This window comes from Erpetoichthys calabaricus, chromosome 4 (assembly GCF_900747795.2).
Source record: "Erpetoichthys calabaricus chromosome 4, fErpCal1.3, whole genome shotgun sequence".
Taxonomy (NCBI): Eukaryota; Metazoa; Chordata; class Cladistia; order Polypteriformes; family Polypteridae; genus Erpetoichthys; species Erpetoichthys calabaricus.
This window is the reverse complement of record NC_041397.2, coordinates 133,972,864-133,992,667: the sequence shown is the minus strand read 5'-3', so window position 1 is coordinate 133,992,667 and position 19,804 is coordinate 133,972,864. Positions and strand designations below refer to the sequence as shown.

Genomic DNA, 19,804 nt, shown 5'->3' with positions numbered 1-19,804 from the left:
GTGGATATTCTGATGGACTAGCACAACATTCTCAGTCTTGCCAGGATAAGGTCTGGTGCCCTACAACCCCATTGGATTAAGTCGATTTGAGAACGTTATGTTATGAAGCACAAAAGGAACATGTAGATCCAGGCTCAAAATAAATACACTTCAAAATTTAAAACATTAGTGCCATAAATAAATACTATAGCCTAAATGGATCAAGAAGATTTTATTAAAATTGCAATCCTAAAAAGAGCAAAAATAAAAGAGATCTACGGATCTAACAAAATATTAAAGTGGTTAAGAAAGAATAAAAGTGTAAGGGTCAATAACACAAAATGAACATATTTTTATTTATTATTATATCACTAAAAACAACAAAAAGAAAATTATAAGAGATATAAAAGGAATAGAAAAAAATATTAAATAAGCAGAAAACAAAAAATAAACTAAACATTTCACCCAAGTATTTGCAAAGAAACATAAATGGAATGCCTCAGACAGAAGCATAAACAACCTTCATGTTCTTCATTTAAAGATTTTAAAATAGAAGAATAGTCAGATGTGCTTAAGGCACGAGGTGTATTGAAAAGTAAAAAAAAATCTCCAGCATCTGATGAGTTTTTGGCAGTACTGCTTAAAGAATTCAAAGATATTATCTATAAATCCTTTGTACGTTTCTACATTCACTTAAGCTGTGAGTATTTAATGACTGCAAACTAACAAATGTGATTCAAGAAAGGAGACAAAATGGACAAAAGTAATTAAAGAACAATAAGTCTTACTTATCTCCTATTTAATATATTAAAACTATAATCCATACATATATACATTCTCAAACGCACTTAGTACAATTCAGGGTGGCCTGCTTTAACAACAAAAGGGACAAGGTAGGAAGGAACCATAGACATGGCGCCAGCCGATCTCAGGGCAAGCACAAGCACACACCTGTACTTACTCAAACTGGGACCAACTTGGAGTTGCCAATTAAGCTAACTGCACACTTTTGGGGATTTAGGAGGATAAATGGGATGCTCTTAGAAAACCCATTTCAGACACAGGGAGAATGCGCAGACTCCACACAGACAAACATCAGGATCAGGATTCAAATCCAGGATACTAGATCTGTAAAGTGATAGTGCTAGTCCATGCACCACCATGCAACCCAAAAACAATTACACTACTTTCATAAAAATAATATACTAAACAGCCTACATACTGTAAGTGTATAACAGGAAGATCATGACAAAGCAGTCTTTTACAATTTTTTCAACAGACAACTGGATAGCAGACAAATTTTTTCAAAAAGCCTCCGATTTTATTTCTGTATCAAATATGAAGTCAAAGTTAACTTGCCAGACTTGTTTGTAAACTGGTTAGTAAACCAGGGACTATAAGTACAGATACAGGGCGAGGTCATTACAGCCACTCAGGACTGTCAAAACTGGGGGCTCAAAATTCCCATTTTCAACACTGGGTAAACAATTTAAATATGTAATTTAATGTAGAAATATACAAAGACAAAAAGAACAAAAAACTCATTAATGAAAACCTATAAGCAGCAATTTTTGAAAATGTTGATGAGGTTTATTTTGATGCAACATTGTCATCCTTTAGGCAATATGCAAAATCACTTATATAGGGGAAACGTTTTGCATTGTTAAACTATATTTAAATATACAGTTAGGTCCATAAATATTTGGAGAGAGACAACTTTTTTCTAATTTTGGTTCTGTACATTACCACAATGAATTTTAATTGAAACAACTCAGATGCAGTTGAAGTGCAGACTTTCAGCTTTAATTCAGTGGGGTGAACAAAACAATTGCATAAAAATGTGAGGCAACTAAAGCATTTTTTAACACAATCCCTTCATTTCAGGGGCACAAAAGTAATTGGACAAATTAAATAACTGGAAATAAAATGTTCATTTCTAATACTTGGTTGAAAACCCTTTGCTGGCAATGACAGCCTGAAGTCTTGAACTAATGGACATCACTAGATGTTGGGTTTCCTCCTTTTTTAATGCTCTGCCAGGCATTTACTACCACGGCTTTCAGTTGCTGTTTGTTTGTGGGCCTTTCTGTCTGAAGTTTAGTCTTCAACAAGTGAAATGCATGCTCAATTGGGTTAAAATCAGGTGACTGACTTGGCCATTCAAGAATTTTCCACTTCTTTGCTTTAATAAACTCCTGGGTTGCTTTGGCTGTTGTGATGGACGACCGGCTACGGACTCCAGTCGCCACCCCCAGGCCGCTAGGAGGAGCCCTCCGGACAGCATGATGGTGCCCCGACTTCCAGCAGGGCCTCATGGACTTTGTAGTTTATACACACAGCCCTGCTGGATACCTTGGGGGCCACCGGGAGTCGCTGTAGGGGGGCTAGTGGACTCTTGTATGCCCTATAACCCGGGAGTGCGTCAGCATCACGTGTCCGGAAGAAACGACGTGCTCCCGGGGTGAAGAAAAGGACTGTTTGCCCTGACCCGGAAGGAAACGGACTTGTGGGTTGTGCCAGGAACCACTTCCGGGTCAGGGGCTATAAAAGGACTCTGGGAAGCCCAGTACACTGAGCTGAGCTGGGAGGTAAGAGGGCGAAGTGTCTGGGCGTGGAGGATTGTATTGGTTTATTGAGAGTATTGTGTTTATGAATAGTGTGGTGGAAAGGGTGCTTTGTGCACGTGAAGACAAGAAAATAAATAAATCTTGTGATTTTACAACGTGTCTGGAGTGGTACCTGAGGGTTCAAGAGGTGGACAAAGGGCTTATTTGCTACACTGTATGTTTTGGGTCATTGTCCATCTGTATCATGAAACGCCGCCCAATCAATTTGGCTGCATTTAGCTGGATTTGAGCAGACAGTATGTCTCTGAACACCTCAGAATTCATTTGGCTGCTTCTGTCCTGTGTCACATCATCAATAAACACTAGTGTCCCAGTGCCACTGGCAGCCATGCACGCCCAAGCCATCCCACTGCCTCCACCATGTTTTACAGATGATGTGGTATGCTTTGGATAATGAGCTGTTCCACGCCTCCTCCATACTTTTTTCTTGCCATCATTCTGGTAGAGGTTGATCTTGGTTTCATCTGTCCAAAAATGTTTTTCCAGAACTGTGCTGGCTTTTTTAGATGTTGTTTAGCAAAGTCCAATGTAGCCTTTCTATTCTTGAGGCTTATGAGTGGCTTGCACCTTGCAGTGCACCCTCTGTATTTACTTTCATGCAGTCTTCTCTTTATGGTAGACTTGGATATCGATACGCCTACCCCCTGGAGAGTGTTGTTCACTTGGTTGGCTGTTGTGAAGGGGTTTCTCTTCACCATGGAAATGATTCTGCGATCATCCACCACTGTTGTCTTCCGTGGACGTCCAGGTCTTTTTGCGTTGCTGAGTTCACCAGTGCTTGCTTTTTTTTACGAGTGGCTAGATTTTGCCACTCGTAATATTGTAGCAATTTCTCAGATGGGTTTTTCTGTTTTCGCAGCTTAAGGATGGCTTCTTTCACCTGCATGGAGAGCTCCTTTGACCGCATGTTGTCTGTTCTCAGCAAAATCTTCCACATGCAAGCACCACACCTCAAATCACCTCCAGACCTTTTATCTGCTTAATTGATAATGACATAATGACGGACTTGCCCACACCTGCCCATGAAATAGCCTTCGAGTCAATTGTCCAATTACTCTTGAGCCCCTGGAATGAAGGGATTGTGTTAAAAAAAATGCTTTAGTTGCCTCACATTTTTATGCAATCGTTTTGTTCGCCCCACTGAATTAAAGCTGAAAGTCTGCACTTCAACTGCATCTGAGTTGTTTCATTTAAAATTCATTGTGGTAAAGTACAGAACCAAAATTAGAAAAAAGTTGTCTCTGTCCAAATATTTATGGACCTAACTGTAAAACAAATGATATTATGTCTTACTAATAATGGATGGTTTTCAAATAGTTTCTGAAAATCATTTTATCAATGCTTATCTATGTCTAGGATTTAGTGAAAAACTTCAGTTGTACAGAACAAAGGGTTGTTAAAATCAGTACCTAAATATATAAAGAAACCTGAGCAGCAGTGAAAGCAAGATATGCAACTAATGCTTAATATGACTTAACAAAGAGAAATGAAAACACATAAAACAATTAATCTAGTTATGTGGTTAAGCATGTTAGCAACCAAGAAATTTTTAGTATGTCAGAAACTTTTTCAGCTAAACGTCCTTTTCTTGACATTATTTTATATTAATTTGGAGTACATATAAAATTAAATCTTCCACAGGTATAAGCTCACTATAACGTGCATCTAGACTGGTACAAGGAATAGTGAGTTTGGTGGTTTTTTTTGTTTTTTTTTATAACCAGGCATACTAGACTTCATTCATTAATTTTACAAAAGTGACACAGAACTTGTCTGCATACCTGCTTTTCTGTCATGCCTTCACTGTGCTTTGTGTTTTTGATAAGTGTGGGACGAGGGATTTTCACTGCTAGCATCCCCGATTGAGGCCCAGAGATTTCTGCACTCTTGGAATGACTGGAAATCCTTAATTCTGAAGAATCATTCTTCAACCCCATGAACTGAGGAAGGGGAAGTTCTAGAGAGAAAAAGTATTACAAAGGTATGTAATATCTATTTGTTAGTTTCCGACAAGATTATTGTCCTGAATAATTCATATACAAAAAAATAAATAAATAAAAAACAAAAATAAAGTGTAAAATTTGTCCAACTTATTAACTTAATTAATTTTACCTTATTGAATTAACTAATAGGAGGGCCACAGTTTATGTTTACAGTAATTTTAAACACTTTAAATTTGATTTTCTTTTATAAAACTATAATATCTTCTTCAGTCATCAAGATAATGCAATCCCCTTCTATCAGTTTATGTCCATCCATCCATTATCCAACCCGCTGAATCCGAACACAGGGTCACGGGGGTCTGCAGGAGCCAATCCCAGCCAACACAGGGCACAAGGCAGGAACCAATCCCGGGCAGGGTGCCAACCCACCGCAGTATCAGTTTATATTTTACGTAAAACCCAGAATAATGAAAAAAACTTCTTAACACTTCAGTTTTGGTGTCATATGCTAGCTGGATAAGCTGGGAAGCGGTGACCTACTGAGCTGTAGGAATCACGGAAAAGGAAAGTGGCAATTGGTTAGTGAGAAGTGACGATAAAGGCTCAACTTCTTAAGAAATACAGAAGGCTCAGAGGTGCACAAACATCTCTGACCTCACAATAATAATAATAATAATTCATTACATTTATAAAGTGATTGTGGAACTTGGCTGGGAGTGATCCGGAGTGGAATTCTAAAGATAGGCAGTTGATAGGTAACTTAACCCCGAACTGATTAAGACAGGTACAGAAATGAGGTATGGTTTTGTTTATGTTTGTTGTGAAACTTTACATTTTCCCTGTTTTCATCCTTCCTGTATTATTTGCAACAAGTGTTCCCACTTTTGCTTATTTACTGGCCTCATGTAGGTTTATTCTGGGTGCCGAGAATCTCCTCAAGGGCTCCATCCATATACAAGAATTAAGAAATGAACTGAACTATAAACATTTTTGACTATTTGGAGTTATGCTTTATATATAGGATTTTTAAAAGCAAGTTTATATAGATTGATTGACAGAAATATTGTTCTGAAAAAGAAAGTAACTAGAACATGACTCGATAATTATCTGGATTTACTCATGCTTTATCTCATGTCTTTCACATCATATGACACTAATAATAGTGATTTTAATTAACAAGTGGCCTAGAATATCTTGTGAAATGATGATGTAGCCCAGTACAAAAATAAACAAGCAAAAATGCTACCTGCGAGCACCACCATAGCCAACAGTCCAAAGTAAAATCATATTTTAGACACAGGAATCAAATGAAGGGCTACTTTAACAGAAATGCATTAAGCTGGTGCACAACAACCTTATTTCATTTTTTGGGACTAATATGTGTCACACACATGCACTTGGGAGACATTTTATGAGCTCACATATATGTATGTTCCCACCGGACCGGAGGTTGACGCTGCCCACAAACTCTTTCTCTTATTCCTCTGCAGACCAGCCGAAGAACTCTCCTCTTAAAGTCACTTCCGGTCTTCAGAAGCCAGACTATATTACTTCCTTTTACGGTCCTCAGAAGACAGCCAACATCGCTTCCTCTTCTGGTACTCAAAATCCCACCTCCACCCGATGTTATTTCCAATTCCAAGAATTACATCATCCCATTATGTCACTTCCGGTTTATCAGCTATACATGCCAGCCACCTTTCATTTACTTCAGTTCTGTTTTGAGCTCACGTCTGTAAAGACATATCAATGCAACCTTTTTCCAAGTATACGGGGTGGATCCTCAAATCTTTCCCTTTGTTTCATGTGACTTTTTTACATGTGTAAATAAAGTAGTATTATGAGGATTTTGTGCAATTATAACATTATCTATTGCAGGAGCATACATTTTACATATTTATTAATTAAAGCAGGTCAAAAAATTCTAGGCTTTAGCTAGAGTTGGTGCCTCAAAAGGCCACAATCCCGGATTCACATCGTGGCCTGTTCACACTCGTAATTTGCACATTTTTCCAGTGTCTGAATAATCTTTTTTCTAGGTGTACCAATTTCATTCAAATTCTAAAGAAAACAAAACTGATGATTCTGAACTGGCACTATAAAGATTAGTGTAGTTGTATGTTTGAGCAAGAATCAAAAATGGTCCATTTACTAGTAAAATAGCATGTGGCACTCAAGACTTTAATAATCAAACACATACAATCTAAATCAGTCCATTGAACAGCAGGACAGCATTTACAGAATTACACTCATGAATGAGCCTAACACAATCAATCTTTAGTTTGCCAATAATGCATCAACAACTAATAGCCCGTTCAGAATAGGCATACCTTAGAAGTGGTTTATGAATCAAATTCTGTAAGGAAAGTCCAAGGACCTGATGATATCACTTTGGATAACAAACAAATAAGATGATAAATGCCGCATTACCATCAACGGTAGACATCAGAGCATGGACGACATTAATTGTGTATTATAAAAAAGAAAATCTAACTGACTGAAGAATATGCTAATAATGGCCAGCAAAAGTAAAGTTTAAAAGAGAGACTGAAAACTATGAGGAGAAACAGCACAGTGTGCAACAAATAACAATCCATCCATCTATCTTCTAAACTGTGCTTTTCTAGAGTAGGGTCGCAGGGAAGATAAAGCCTGTCTCACCAAGCATTGGGCATAAGGCAGGAAACATTCTTGGACTTGGTGCCACCTCACTGCAGGGTGAACACACACACACATACAAGCCAATTTACCAATATGGGCTGTGAGAGGAAATCCATGCACAGCAAACTCCACGAAAGGGGCACCCGGAACTTGTGCCACCATGCCACCCAAGACAAATTACTGTGTCTAGGAAATTGCTGCCCTTTGTTTCTCATCTCATGTTTTTTCCATAATCATTGGAACCACAGGCATATATTCTGGAAAATTTGTTTGTCACTGTATCACACTACCCAGGGATAGATCCTGCCTTGTTTGCATTGCAGGCTAGAAAGGCTCTGTACTAAAACAGGTGGGGTTGGAAAATGAAAAAATGAAAATATTCTATTTAATTTGAAAGAAGCTGTCAGTCAACAGAAGTCCATATAAGGAACACTTCAGGATGTGGTCAGTCAAAGAATAGTTCATCCCATCTTGCCCCTTAACAGAAAAGTCCACCTGCAACATTATTATACCACACTTTTTATAAGTAACTGTGGCCACTTATGACTGAGTATCTATGATGTGACACCACAATATTTCAAAGTTGTTTGTGTATGTTGCAATAAATTCACAAGTCAATCAAAAGCAATAATGGTATCTTTACATACATAATGGAGTTGTGTTTCAAATAAAGTGTAAGTTTCCATGTTGTTTGCTCTCTTTTATTATTAAAGCATGCAAGTTGCACGGGTATATGCAAGCAGCACATCACAGTGGAGTGAATCTGCTTTAATCAAATATCCTACTTACATTGAGCCACAAACAGCAAGCATTGCCATTAGGCTGCTGAGGTTCACAGCATTTTAATGATGTATAGTTATCTATGATTGGTCATTCATATTATATGTCACAGCTGTATGTAAAAGGTAGGAAATAAATTGCTTGTGTAGCAGCTAATCTTTATGCACCATTGTGCACAAAGCTTGAGTCAGATTCTTATCACAGTTTTGACTCTATTGACAACAATACATTTGCTGACATCGTTGATGCTACATTTGATTGGAAGTATTGGTCATAGATTAACTTTGAAGCACTGCTACATGCAGTTTTAAAGTTCAAGCATCACAGGTTCAATTATCATACCTGGACACTGTCTGCTGCTCTTTCTTTCAGCTTGAGACATGTACACGATATAAAACACACAAACAAACACACACACACGGAAGGGATTTATAATGCTGTGCAATATTTTTTATCCTATTTCTAATCATGCTTGCTTTTCCCATTCCCATGCAGAAATGACAGCGATTACAAGTGGGAAATAAAACTAAAGAGCAATTCAAGGTGAAAGCGAGTGCGATTAGAAACAGGATAAAAAATATTGCATGGAGTTGCCAATCCCGGTGCAGGAGCAGGGAGGCAATTATACAGTGAATAAATCTTATATACTTGCAACCCTGTGACAGAAATCTGCGATCCAAAAGTGGCTAAGAAACACTAGTTTAGCTGAATGTGTGGTGTGTGTAACTGGCTTGGGGGAGACACTGTTCAGGACTGTTTCCTGCCCTATGCCCAGGGCTGCCAGCAAAGGCATTGTCCCCACCCTGTGACCCAGAACTGGAAGACGTTAGCATGGAAATGTGTGCATGTATTTAGTTTATTCAAGAAGTCCTATGCAAGAAAAAAAGCAAAACCAACAATAAATAAATAAAAATACACTCAACATTTGTGGGGAAACTGCAACAGAAGGCAGGAGAAGATGTGTGAACTGCTGCACAAAAACCTCAGTCTACTGTACAAAATGTAAGGTTCTCTGTGTCTAGTGATAAGAAGAAATTGTTTCAAAGACAGGCATGAAAAATAATTTTGAAAGTAAATGTTTGGATGAGTATGTAATTATACAGTACATACAAATTTACAAATTGTTTTCTATTTGCCTCAGAGTGATATAATGTGTGTATGTGTGTGTGTATATTTTTTTTCTAAAAAATAAAAAAATAACTGCAACTGCAATATTTGTTCTGAGAAGTTGTTTAGGTGCTGGAGATGATACATTTGTAGAATGGGGACACCTTTTACCAAACAGTACAGTGGAGCCTCAGTTTGTGAGCATAATTCGTTCCGGAAACGTGCTCGCAGTCCAAAGCACTCGTATATCAAAGTGAATTTCCCCATAAGAAATAATGGAAACTCAGATGATTTGTTCCACAACCCAAAACTATTCATATAAAAATGATTGATACAAAATATAAAGTAAAAAATACACTAAATACACTAAATACACTAAACCTGCACTTTACCTTTGAAAAGAATCATGGCTGGTGTGAATGAGTTTCTAAACTCCTGTGGGATTGCACCCAACGGGACAACACGCGGATGAGCGTCCCAAAGCAATCGCAGTCTCCCAGCACTGTAGCAGTTCGCCGTAAAACCGAATCCGAAAAAATCGCGGACATGCTATAAGCGCCTGCCGTCGATGGGTGATACAAGGTACAAGGAACATTATAAATGCTCAGGGCCCTGCCTGACTGCTGTGTCTGTGTATAGGAGAGTGGCAGAATCCCACTATCATAAATAACTGCACTGTTGCTGTTTCAAGCTGAATAAAACTGGTGTTGCTAAAGTACTGAGAGTCAGCTTCGTGTTTTAGGGTGCAAGACGGGGACTCGCACGTCACAGCACACACACATACACACGCGCGTGCGTGAGCACACACACACACACACACGAGCGCACGCGTGCACACACACATACACACACACACACGCATGCGAGCAAGCACACACACACACACACACACGCACACGCACACAGTCACAATGCTAATGCTGCAGTAAACAGTATACGCTCGTACGGATGTTGACTATATGAGTGAGGCAGACCGACTCAGATGGAGAATAGGAGACGATTGCCCACAATCCCACAGCGAGAGAGAGAGAATAACCATCAGCTCAGTTGTGATCACATGACGCTCAGCAGACAAAGCGTATACATACTACTCGTACTGCAAGACCTTGCTCGTTTATCAAGTCAAAATTTATTAAAGATTTTTGCTCGTCTTGGAAAACACTCGTAAACCAAGTTACTCACAAACCGAGGTTCCACTGTATTGTTTTGCAATGCCATGAGATATGACACCTAAACATAGCACTGATAATGAAATCAGACTTGTTGATTGAATGCAGTACTTTCCCCTACTCCTGGGGTTCCCCACATGAAAGGACCCAGAGATAAAGACAGTCACAAACCAAAGAAAGAATGGCTTATCTGAGATGAATCCAAGTGATAAATTATTAGATTTCTGCAATACTCAAATATCATCAATAACAAAGAATACAATTAAAACAATATTCAACAATTGTCTGATTTTAGCTGTGTGTCAAAGTGTTAATCTATCAACACCTGGTGGTGAACTGGGTTAGACAGTCAGAGAGTAACCAGACACAGCCTTACAGCTTAAAGAGGTGGTGGGAATGTCTTGGTAGCAGTTGCTGGATACATCTTTTTGACTATCCCCTCCACAAAAGCTTCTGCTCAGTCTAACTGGAGGGCAGGAAAATCTCTTCTGTGTACCTCAAGAAGCTTTAACACAAAGATATGTGGTCTACCATGTCAAGTAATGTTAAAATTTATATTGACTCATCAAACATTAGGATAATTTACAATAATTATTTATAAATCTATATAAGTCAATCTCTGTCCATTCAGCGTTATCACTTTGTTAGAAATTAACATTTGTGATGCACCATCAATTGTAATGTACTTTGTAATTCATGTACTGATAGAATGCATTACATTTTTCATTCAAACAGATCATCAAAAATATTAGTACTACTATCTAGAATTCTATACCAAATATTGCATAACTGAGGAAACAGACAAACCGACACTATAACTTATTGAAAGTAAATTTGAATCAACAATAATATAGGAAATAAAACAAAAGACAGAGCAAGTACTAATCTCATTTGTGTTCATTAAACATTCTAATGATCTGCTATCATTAATATAGCAAAACGAGAGATGTAAAAAATCATGTAAATAAAGTTTGAGATTTCCATTTTCATATCCTCAGTTACTTTCTTCTGTGAGAAAGTCAATGGTATTTTCTATGTTAGCCCTTTTTATTTATTACTGATTTTTATATAGTGTCACTTGTATGTGCCATCTGTTAGAATGAAAAATGCAATGCATTTTATTAGCACACATGACAGACACATTTGATGTGTTAAAAAAAGTAAATGCCCTTGAGTGAATGTGCCACGAGAGAAGGTGTAGGTATTGAAGACTGTAGTTACATTTTTTTTAATTCAATTTAATTAGATGATACTTCTGCCCTTAGATGTAAGCCCTAGATTACGAGTTAATTCCAGCAAGTACTGAATAATCATCTGTTCATTCATTTTCAGAGTGCATTTTTTGATTAAATGAAAGCAATGTTTCAAGCCTATCTAAGTAATAAAACAAATGGTGAAAGGTAGGAACCAGTTCTGGATTCATGTCTGTCTAATGCAAGGTGATCATGTACACACATACAGTGTTATATGTTGAATCACACCAAGCAAATTGGAGTTGCTTGTATTTCAGATGTCAAAGAAAGCCACAAAACATGGAAAAATGTCCATATGGATACAGAGAACATGTCCTAACTGCTACTCAGTAGTCAGTAGCTGGGCCAGAGACTAAATTCCATTCCTTGGAGCTATAAGCTAGTAAATCTAAGCAATGCACTATTATGCCACCCATCAATAATCATGAAATACTCCAAATAAAGTTTTATTTGATAAATAATGAAAAAATGTATTAATAAACAGGAAGATGTTATTGGTAATCCATAGCTATGAACTTGTTCATCTTTTAGCAGATACTGAAAAAATGGGTTGTTTTCCATTTGATGCACCTTCATAATGTTCTAGAAAGTGACTTACTACTTACCACTCTTAATGCTTTCTATCCGTACTGGAAGACCCGATTGTGCTGCAGCTATTAACTTCAGAGCAAAAAAAAAACTGTCGGGTGCCAAAATACCCTAGGCGCTTTGCTCCACATAGTTCAGTGATCTGGGGAGAATTAAAAATTGAAGACACATTAAGATGCACTTTATTAACATTATTATTTTCTTTAAAGAATAACAGTACTTAAATGGAACAGTCAGAAGCTATTTTAAGGAAACAGAACTGCATCAGCAAAGAGACATTAGAATATACATAAATATTTGGGAAGATGTTTTGGGCAAGGGCAAATGCACCATAATATTCAGACTTCAAGCAGAAACCCTGGTCTGCACATTTAATCTACAATATTTATTGTGAAAAAGAAAATGTCACATTATTAGAAGCATATTGGTACGAGGCAGATAACAGTGAAAATACAGCATAGCATGAAAATAGCACATGAAAAATAATCATCTCCATCAGCAAATATGAAATTATTATAAGCAGCACATATCACACAGTTGTGTTTTTGCATAATCTAAATAAATTTGCCATTTTGGACAGCCTACACAAAAAATATGTAAGAACAATAAGAAATGTTTTCCTAAGTATAACCAACACACAGTGTAACACTCTATTTGAAAACTATTATATGGATCATTAATACTATTATAAATACCTCTAATGTGACCAGAACAGAACAAATGCAAATAATAAATATAAGCAAACATCAATACATAGCACATAGACCAATATCAGAAAATATACTTATTTTGTAAGACACAGTGTGCTGCTGCCCATATGAGATAACACTTTGACAAAGGGACCAGACTGTTTCTGAAATGCACAAGAGGAAGAAGTGGAGCTGTGCTTCAGCTGTACCATGAGAGAGTCTGTTGGCCTTTAGCAGAACTACTGAAAGACTTCAATTATCAACTGGAAGTACCATTGTATACAGTATCTGATGAAGCCTCTTTCTTGTTAGATATAATGCCTCCACTTTATTCCTTGGACATTAACACATGGTGCTGATACACACTTGATTTTTTATTTATTTTCTATTTACAAAGTTGAGTTTGCTGTTAGATGTGTGTGTCATGTCTGCTTAGTGAATGCACTATAGCTCTAGCTATTTGGGATTTGATGTATTACGTCCATTTGTGAGGGCAATGACTATTACACGAAAGTGTGTATTTATGATTAAAATAAATGATGAATCTGGCACCGGAATGTTAATATTGTTGAGGTGGGGTTCTGATATTGGTCAATAGGTCTATGTATTGATGAAACTGGTTATGCATTGATGTTTTTCATCTGTCATAAGCTGTTCTCAAGAGAGATACTGTATACATAATAGTGTTAATGTTACATATAATACTGTTTGAACACATTGGCATATTTCTCCTTTACGATTATGGTTTCTTTTGAGTAAGTGTGTATATTTTTGTATTCTTGATAATACTGGTTAAGTACTTTAGCAGAATAGCATGCTTATGAAACCTCATCCACAATAAGGTATGCAATTGTCATTTCCATATTATGAAAAAGACATAACAGCATTAGAAAAAGTTCAAATAACTACTAGGCTGATTCCACAACTGCAGAGGACAAGCTATGAGTAAAGACCAAAGACGTTAAAGCTTTTTTAGCTTAAGAAAACTGAAGATTAATAGGTTATATAACTGAACAGTTTAAAATTACAAAGGGGTTAGTAGAGTGGATACAAGCTTTTACTTTAAACCAACCCCTTTAATTATAACTCAAAACAGAATAAACAGTATGACCATGTTCATATACCTATCAATCTATATATATATATATATATATATATATATATATATATATATATATATATATATATAGATATAGATATATATATCTTATATATATCTATAGATATGGAAGAGAAGGTCTGTGATACGGTTTGCATATTTGCAGCTGGAGATCCACGAAGGGAGAAAAAATGAATCACGTATCATAAAGTAGTTTTTAATTCCTGAGCTTTCAAACCCCTATCAGGGGTCTTCATCAGAGGATAATGCTTAGACTTTCAAGAATCAAAGGCAATATATAGCAACACATTAAGTGGGGGGGGGGAAGGGGGGGTTAAGGTGACTAAGTCCATATGATTGGGGGGGGGGGGGGTTGTATAGTTTATTTATTATGTACATGTTCTTCTTAAGTTAGCATATGCTGGATTTATGTCCAAGTGTCTGTTGATGGCGTTTTCATCTGATAGCCAAGACTCGGCCAACTCTCTGGCACTTTTAGTACTGGCCTTAAATTTTACTTTTACATTGTCCCAGTTGAATGTGTGTCCTGTCGATTTAGTATGTGCATAGATCAAAGATAGTGCGTCCTTTCTTCTGACGGCGTTGCGATGTTCCTGTACACGTGTTGAGATCCTTTTTGACGTTTGTCCTATGTATACAGTAATCCCTCCTCCATCGCAGGGGTTGCGTTCCAGAGCCACCCGCGAAATAAGAAAATCCGCGAAGTAGAAACCATATGTTTATATGGTTATTTTTTATATTGTCATGCTTGGGTCACAGATTTACGCAGAAACACAGGAGGTTGTAGAGAGACAGGAACGTTATTCAAACACTGCAAACAAACATTTGTCTCTTTTTCAAAAGTTTAAACTGTGCTCCATGACAAGACAGAGATGACAGTTCCGTCTCACAATTAAAAGAATGCAAACATATCTTCCTGTTCAAAGGAGTTTGCGGCAGGAGCAGATGTCAGAGAGATAAAGAAAAGCAAACAAATCAATACACTGTTTGGCTTTTAAGTATGCGAACCACCGCGGCACAAAGCTGTTGAAGGCGGCAGCTCACACCCCCTCCGTCAGGAGCAGGGAGAGAGAGAGAGAGAGAGAGACAGATAAAAACGAAGTCAAAAATCAATACGTGCCCTTTGAGCTTTGAAGTATGCGAAGCACCGTGCAGCATACTTAAAAGCTTCACACAGAAGGTAGCAACGTGAAGATAATCTTTCAGCATTTTTAGATGAGTGTCCGTTATCGTCTAGGTGTGCAAACAGCCCCCCTGCTCACACCCCCTACGTCAGGATCACAGATAGTCAGCGCAAGAGAGAGAAAGAAAAGTAAGTTGGGTAGCTTCTCAGCCATCTGCCAATAGCGTCCCTTGTATGAAATCAACTGGGCAAACCAACTGAGGAAGCATGTACCAGAAAATTAAAAGACCCATTGTCCTCAGAAATCCACGAACCAGCAAAAAATCCGCGATATATATTTAAATATATGCTTACATATAAAATCCGCGATAGAGTGAAGCCGCGAAAGGCGAAGCGCGATATAGCGAGGGATCACTGTACCGCTGAGCAAGAATTGCATGGGATACTATAAACTGCGTTTCGTGTTTCTGCTGTCGATTTCTTGTTTTTAGCATTAAACAGGACTGTGCGCAGATTGTTCGTGGGTTTGTGTGCACACTTGGACATAAATCCAGCATATGCTAACTTAAGAAGTATATGTACATAATAAATAAACTATACAAACCCCACCCCCCCCCTGCCCCCGATCATACAGACTTAGTCACCTCAACCCCTCCCCCCCCCACTTAATGTGTTGCTATATATTGCCTTTGATATTCATAAGAATTAATTAGTTTCATTGAGCTGAATATATGACATTTATACTCTATTACATATATAGGAACAACTAGAATAAAAACAGGCCATTCAGTCCAACACAGGTAAAAAATCACTATTCATCTAACTTTGGCAAAATAATACCAAGTCGAGTTTTGTTATTGCCCAAAGCATTCCTGTCTACTACACTGCTTGTTAAGTTAATCCATGTGTCTATGGTTCTATGAAGAAAATCGTTTATGACTGTGCAAAAGTTAACCTATGATGATAACTGGGTTATCATTTTTATGCAGATGATACTCAACTCTACTTCAATGTTAAAAGTGGAACTTCATCAGAGCTTTCTCAGCTCACAACCTGCCTTAGTGAAATTAAAACCTGGATGGAGCAGAACTCTTTAAAATTAAATTGCAATAAAACTTAACTCCTGCAAATTGGGACTAAAATGCAACTTAATAAAATGAGCTCCTTCCCAGTCTATCTTGGCGGTGATCTCATCAGACCTGCCTCTACTGTAAAAAATCTTGGTGTCATTTTTGATTCCTCCCTCTCTTATTCCGCCCACATAAATCACATTAAGAAACTTTCTTACTTTCACTTCCGTAACATATCCCGTGTTCGCTCCTTCCTCTCCTTCTCTAATGCTAAGAAACTTGTCCATGCTTTTATCACATCCCGCATCGATTATTGTAATTTCCTACTGGCAGGTGCCCCTTCTAATCTTATATCACAGCTCCAGCTTATTCAAAACTCAGCTGCAAGAGTCCTTACTCAAACCAGCAGCAGCGAGCACATCACACCCATCCTGCTCCGTCTTCACTGGCTCCCTGTGTCTTACAGAATCGAATATAAAATCCTACTAATAACCTACAAAGTCTTAAATAACCTCGCGCCAAACTACATCAGTGACCTTCTCCATCACTACGTGCCTGTCCACCCACTAAGGTCCTCTGATTCTGGCAATCTTGTTGTACCCCACACTAATCTACACTCCATGGGTGACAGAGCCTTCAGCTGTATAGCACCCAGACTCTGGAATGACCTACCGAAATTAATCAGTTCAGCTGACTCCACGAATTCTTTTAAAAAACAACTCAAAACTCATCTGTTCAGGAAGGTTTTTAGCTGTACTTGACTTTATTACCCTTCTTTCAGTTCTTCTCTCTGTCAAGATGCTAATGTAACCTGTGTGTGTGTGTGTGTGCTAGACCATCAATTATGTTGTCTGCTTTTTTTTTCAGAATTCACTGTCTTAATCTTCTTTATTTATCTGGTTTGTACAATGCTATACACTGTATACACGTCTGTTCTTTATTATATTCTGTAAGTGCCTTGAGCATGGGAAAGGCGCTATATAAATAAAATGTATTATTATTATTATTAACCTTAATCAGTCCATCAGTGTCCTAGTGTTAATTCCCCTAATGCTCTGGTGTGGTCAATTGAAGGTGATCAGATCCTGAATATTCATCTGTCCAGTCAGTCTGCTGAACCCTTACCCATACTGTCTGGCAATGCTGGAACGTAACATGCCTGCCTGCTGCATGCCAATGTCCTGCTTTCTTGCTTCTAAAGACATTGAAGGCATAATGGGATATAGCAAAAACTGAGTAAGAGTGGCCTTTTTTTTTTTTTTTTTTTTTTTTTTTGCTGTAACCTAAGTTTTGAGTTAATGTCTTTTAAATGTGACCTGATAAGCCACTGTTACACCTAATGAGCTTTTTTGGTGTTTGGAAAGTTGCAATGCCTCAGTGCAAATGCTATATTACTAATTAGAGAATAGAAAACAAATTAACTAATTTTTGCACAATCTTTAACTGTGGTTTTCTCACAACAGAAAATGTTATTTTTTTCCTTCAGTGTATACAGTATACAGATAGAAAACACACATACGTATACCATGGAACATTTGCAAAACCAAATGGTCGCAGTAATCCAGCATCTACCCTGGCAACATCAGACACCAGTCCGTTATAGTTTACATACAGTATATAAAGGAGATTTTTCAAAGAACCGCCTGCCATAAAACTAATATGATATAAAATATTTAACTCAAATAATGTTTTGTATAGTGTTGAATATGTTAACAAATATTACACTTACCATTTTTTTTTAATATTCTGCTGTTATAAGTGAGTGTCACTTTAAGGAAAACTGTATTTTTGTAATAAATCATGCTAAATATTCTTGTGTGAAGCGTAAGTGAAATAAAAGACACTTCCAAATCAGAAAGAAAGCACATGACTGTAGCTGTGTAAATAGAGTTGAATCTCTTACAGTTGGATGAACTAAAAATAAATCAGTTGGTGGAAGCACTTTACAAGGTGTGCATTTCACTGTAGACAAAGAGCAACGAAAGATACAGGTGTTATAGTTGCCATAGATACTGACTGTCATTATTCATTTGACACTGATTAATCTTTAGTTCTTTAAGCTAAAACATGCCAAGTATTTTTAGGATAAATAAAAAATTATGATATATTATAATGTGATTTTTTTCTGACCTGCTGGCATTTTTAAACAACATAATCTGAAAAAACATAAAACATGTACTGTACCAATCAGTTAATGATACATTATATTACATTGTATACTAAAAGGTAGAATATGTTTGACTGAAACAATATTCTGTATGTATGTTATAATGCACCAAAAGAAGAAACACCAAACTTTGGAATTGTGCAAAGCACAAACAAATAGAGTAAATCAGGTATCCATTCATGTTCTGAGCAGACACCAACCCAGAAACCTATAAGATCAAAGTAAAAAAAATCTTCTTTTTATGCCGTACCTTCCCATCACACATTACTCACATTTGCTAAGACTACAGCATTATAATGACCTAACTTCATCTTCTGTCTATTGAATTTTGAAAGTAGCATTGCTTATATATTGACACTTTTCCAAAGTGCCATATTTTGGATTTTATTGGCCTATCATTGTCTTTCTTTCCTTTGTAATGCTGTAAAACATAAAAAGGTTTGCTTACTGGAAATAATATTGATTTATTGATAACAGCCTGTTTTCCCCTGCAAGGCTTGTCAGTACTTTGAACTCTAAATGTTCAGCTCAAGGCCATTTTCTTCATGGTGGACCTTGAGTGACTGTCCTAGTCAAAATGAGTGAGACTGACCCTGAAGAATCTAGAGCGAAAAATGTTTTGAAGTTATAAGATATCACTATTAGTATTTCTTAAAAAAATACACCTATCATTTAATATATAAAATTTGATATACTATATATAAAATTATATAAAATCTTATTATATTATTATTATTATTATTAAATATAATATAAAACTTATATAAAATTTATATATAAAATTTGATATAATAATTATATTTAATACAATAAACATCAGCTTGACATATACTGTATATCCTGTTTTTCTGTTCATGTTAGTGTTCCCACATTATGTTTTTGTAACTTCTTTGCTTTCATTTTGTGCGATCTTTAACTATACTGTATGTGTTAATAGTTCAGAAGTCTCAATTAAGAAAAAACAAAATGAAATAGAAGTTATGGAACAAATGTTAATAGCTGGCCATTGGCTCTATAATTCAAGGCATCCCAAGTGTTTCCTAAGTCAGCCACACAGCAGCTGTTGTGTTTCTAAATCTTCCCAATCTTTAAAAAATGCCTGCCCTGCAGATTCAATGTGAGCACTTGTTGTTGTTTCTACAAACATTTCACCATTGGTTATGAAAAGGAACAGAAGAGTTTTCATAGCACAATTTCTAAAAATAAAATATATTGTTGTTTAAATCCATAATCCATTCAACAGCGTACTGCTTAAGCTAATGTATTAAATGATTCACAAGCAATCATTCTGAACCAGGCAAAAAACACCTTTTAAATAAAATTCAATATACAGTATTAATACAAGTAAAAAAGTTTAACACTAAATTGGAGTATTTTTTGAGGGTCTAAATACAGCTTTATACTCAAATGTGTCAGATTTTATACTTAGATATGTCAAATTCATTATATGTGCCCATGTTTTCCATGGAGGACTGGATCCTACTCTGGCAGCATAGGACCAAGACAAGAATCACACTCACTGCTGGGC

The 19,804-nt window shown here is 36.8% G+C and overlaps 1 protein-coding gene across 1 annotated transcript in view; it reads right to left on the bottom strand.

Moving 5' to 3' along the window:
- reps2 (RALBP1 associated Eps domain containing 2) overlaps positions 1-19,804 on the bottom strand; it is a 241,800-nt gene that overhangs the window by 179,690 nt on the left and 42,306 nt on the right. Inside the window, 3 exon segments of the mRNA XM_028799808.2 lie at positions 4,388-4,563; positions 12,125-12,197; positions 12,199-12,249. Coding sequence (XP_028655641.1) covers positions 4,388-4,563; positions 12,125-12,197; positions 12,199-12,249 — 300 coding nt within the window.